The sequence below is a fragment of the Watersipora subatra genome, chromosome 4, assembly GCF_963576615.1.
Source record: "Watersipora subatra chromosome 4, tzWatSuba1.1, whole genome shotgun sequence".
Classification (NCBI taxonomy): Eukaryota; Metazoa; Bryozoa; class Gymnolaemata; order Cheilostomatida; family Watersiporidae; genus Watersipora; species Watersipora subatra.
In genome coordinates this window covers 17,340,840-17,345,169 of record NC_088711.1, presented here as the reverse complement: position 1 = coordinate 17,345,169, position 4,330 = coordinate 17,340,840, and the positions used below count along the sequence as shown (strand labels likewise).

The following is a 4,330-nucleotide window of genomic DNA, read 5'->3' as shown; positions in this document are numbered from 1 at the left end:
CTTATTTTACGTCCTGAAATATTTATTAACTTAAAATAAGATAATAAAATGTACCTCTGAAGTGATCTCTATTTTCGATTTGACAGATTTAATATTAAAATGTCCTGTTTTACATTAATTCTTCATAAAGTGAAATCTGTAGTTGCTGCCCTATTTTGAGGTGAACTACGGGGAGCTGCCTGTCTGTACCAATCATCATTCGTGTAAAATCACTGACTAAACTTCATCTCTAATATGCAGTTTTAATGGCGCAGTTTGCCGGTTATCTCGGCTAATGCAATAAAAAACAAACAATCGAATCGAGGGTCCTCGATGTGATACCGGCTGGCTAGACCGAATCATAAGAGAGTTCATATCTGCCGACTCCATCGTCATGACCAATGTATAAGTAGCCATTGTGAACTCTCATGCCAAACCAATTATTAGGATTTCGTCTCTCGTCTGCTGTCATCATCTGCTCTCCCATAATATCCTGGATCTTTATTCCTGTAATTAGCATTTGGATAACGCAGTGAGAAGGTGAAAATTATCCTACGTACTGGTACAGTTAAAATAATTACAATTGCATAATAACAACATATATGTACCCAAATTGTATGATAACATATATTTAATATGTGCAAGAATCACAGCCTAAACAGTTACTCATAAGAATTTTGTAAACATATTTTTTAAAAAATGTGTCAATAAGATGGTTCACTTTAGATAATAAATCTTATGAGAAGTTGTGTTTGTGCAAATATGTATGTAGTTCATGTGGGCGGAGCTTAGAGGGGGTAATACCAGGTTGAACTAAAAAAGCTGCAATAATTAGGGATATCTGACAGTTGCGCATGAGACCATACTATAATTAATGCTGGTGTGGAAGGAGGTTTAGTGTTAAATTGAGACTGTTGAAGAAGGAATTAAAGGACCTTCCTTGGCAGATAGATTACGATTTTACTTATGATGATTTTCAATTAAGTGTTATTACTACTATAAATGGTATGACCTTGCTTTTAGGCTTGTCAACCCACCCAAGATTCTTAAAAAAGTCAGAAGGTTAGAATATTTCTGCAGTCTTTCACTCTAGTTTCTCAACTCAATTATTCAATAGAAGAGGTCATTGTGCTAGATCGGTCACATACGTAATTTCTGAACGATCTAACAGCATTGCTGAATATTAGCTATACACTCTGACGGCAAAATTGATTTTAATTTTAGCCAGTAATTTCAAATTTTATCTAAAACTAGGAGTAAGCCTGGCAATCACCAAGATTTTTTTCGTTTGCAATTAGAGAACCGGCAGTGGGTGTGTAAGAGGCTGCTTTCAGAAAACGGATGAAGTTTTGACACCAAATATTTTGTGTGTGATCTGGTGTAAGGTTGGGAACACATGCATGAGAAGTTTAGATGAAATTGACAAAAAAATGTGGAAACACACACGCATACACACGAACATACACATACAATCACACGAACACATGCACTCAAACACACGCACTCACACACATTTGCACACACGCACCCACACACACATGAACACACATACACACATGAACACACATATGAACACACACATGAACACACACATGAACACACACATGAACACACACACGCACATGAACACACATGAACACACACGTTTGCATACACAAAAACACACATACGAGCACATGCGCATGAACGCACACACAGGAACACACAAACACATACACACGAACACACGCACATGAACACACACATACAGGAACAAATGCACATGAACACACGCACACGAACACATGTGCACACACAACCATATTAGGCGCATGCACATGAACACACACACATGAGCATACACACACATAGGTACACATAAACACCTACACACAACATTTGCTATACTTAAAATATTTGGCTTTTGTCATAATTTGTGAGTACTTGAGAACAAGTTTTCTATGTGTGAAGCTATTATCAGTGGAAGATTAATGCCCAACTAAATTTTTATTAATCATTTTTATTTAGCCAACCATTTAAACAGCTAGACCAGAGATTACTAAAAAAATTTTGATTTGTGCATATACTAGCTGCTTGCCACAAACAGTGAGTTGCGCATTTTATTTAAAAAGTTTTAAACATTTAGATTTGAAAGGCTTTAAAGATGAAAAGGTTACAGTTTACAGTCATGTTAAAATTCTAAAATTTAACTCAAAGGACTGAAAAATACAAAATTTGCAAGTAGAGGTTAATAAAACAGATGTTGTACTTCCAAATCTCCATTCTCTTCCAAAACAAGTGAAAGTGAAATACAGGAGAAGCCTAAGTTTGTTTGTGCCTTAAGGACATCCAGACAATTGGAATGATGTAAACAGTACCTTGAGGAGAAATGAGTGTCAGGCAGTCGTATTTGTTTGAACGCACCCAGAGGCAGCCATCATCGTCGACGCACATAGCGAATGGTTTGATTACATCAACGGTCCATAACACATCGCTGAGCCTTTCTCCAATGAGCTTTCGATGAACAGTGCAACGTTTCGGGTCAGCAAAAGCGATAGTCGCTGATGGCAAACCCACAATACCTGCTGACTCTCCATCCCATTCGATATCAGGTAAAATATTGCCCGCTAGTGTGAACCTTTTCAGATTGGTCGACGCTTGACTTGATACGATTATCTGATGATTGGCGATAGTAATGTCACTCGCATCGACATTAGCAACCCATCGTCTTGTCTCCTCATACTCCCTATTCCAGGTTACAAATGTCGTGGTCGACCTTTTTATTTGAGGATGGATAGCGATGATCAAGTCAGTTTTATATGGCACAACTGAAAACGCCCTGCCAGTGATGTCAACAGATTTAATAACTTTAAATTCATCCTTATCATCCAGCACATCAATACCACACTCTCGGCCAACAACCAAGTGCCCTTTGTGACTCCAAGCCATATCCAAGCAGGTTACATCTGTAGAGTGTATAAGCTGATAATTGCTGATAAGAACCTTGTACTGATGCTCTGCAATATATAGTTATTTCTGACTAAATGCTACTGAATTGTAAAAATTTACCTTTACAGGTCAAGGTCTATCGCGCGTTAACCCTGCTTTTATTAAAAAATATGGTAAAAAAACCATATGAAACAGTTATCCTTGTTTTCTCCACCTATAAATTTATGAACAAACTGTTTTACTCTCATCTTTAGAATAATTTAGACCAATCACACCTTTAGTTATAATAATTTAGACCAACCACATCTCTAGTTAGAATTACTTAGACCAATCACATCTCTAGTTACAATAATTTAGACCAACCACAGCTGTAGTTAGAATAGTTTTCTTGTATTCTTGTTTCTAGTTTTGACATTCACTGAGAAGTAGAGAGCACCTTGTTATAGTTGTTATTTTTCAGCATTGTTTCTGAGCTATTTTCATGGTGAGTAATTCTCGAATCCATCAGATCTCATGAGAAAAACTATTAAAGATGACGATTAAAAAAAATCAGAGATATCCAGAGAGAACTTTGGCAACTTCAAGTGTCTATTCTAGTGAATGATTGAGTGAGCAGTTAAGTGAATGAATAAGTCAGGAGTGCATGTAGTAAGTAAATGAGAAAGTGGTAAGTGTGCGAATGATGGAGTGAGTAAGTGAATGAATGAGAGATGGGTGAGTGATGGGTGAGTGATGGTTAAGTGAGTGATGGTTAAATGAGTGATGGTTAAGTGAGTGATGGTTAAGTGAGTGATGATTAAGTGAGTGATGGTTAAGTGAGTGATGGGTAAGTGAGTGATGGGTAAGTGAGTGATGGGTAAGTGAGTAATGGGTAAGTGAGTGATGGTTAAGTGAGTGATGGTTAAGTGAGTGATGGTTAAGTGAGTGATGGGTAAGTGAGTGATGGTTGAGTGATGGGTAAGTGAGTAATGGGTAAGTGAGTGATGGGTAAGTGAGTGATGGTTAAGTGAGTGATGGATAAGTGAGTGATGGGTAAGTGAGTGATGGGTAAGTGAGTGATGGTTGAGTGATGGGTAAGTGAGTAATGGGTAAGTGAGTGATGGGTAAGTGAGTGATAGGTAAGTGAGTGATGGTTAAGTGAGTGATGGGTAAGTGAGTGATAGGTAAGTGAGTGATGGTTAAGTGAGTGATGGTTAAGTGAGTGATGGTTAAGTGAGTGATGGGTAAGTGAGTGATGGTTGAGTGATGGGTAAGTGAGTAATGGGTAAGTGAGTGATGGGTAAGTGAGTGATGGTTAAGTGAGTGATGGATAAGTGAGTGATGGGTAAGTGAGTGATGGGTAAGTGAGTGATGGTTGAGTGATGGGTAAGTGAGTAATGGGTAAGTGAGTGATGGGTAAGTGAGTGATAGGTAAGTGAGTGAT

At 37.8% G+C, this 4,330-nt stretch overlaps 1 protein-coding gene across 1 annotated transcript; it reads right to left on the bottom strand.

The window, feature by feature from the left end:
• Nucleotides 1-264: 264 nt before the first annotated feature.
• Nucleotides 265-2,907, bottom strand: LOC137394913 (uncharacterized). The gene is made up of 2 exons (XM_068081694.1): nucleotides 2,337-2,907; nucleotides 265-486 (listed from the first exon to the last, which is right to left on the bottom strand). The coding sequence occupies exons 1-2, from the start codon at nucleotides 2,905-2,907 to the stop codon at nucleotides 329-331; spliced, it is 729 nt and encodes a 242-aa protein (XP_067937795.1). The 3' UTR covers nucleotides 265-328.
• Nucleotides 2,908-4,330: the final 1,423 nt, after the last annotated feature.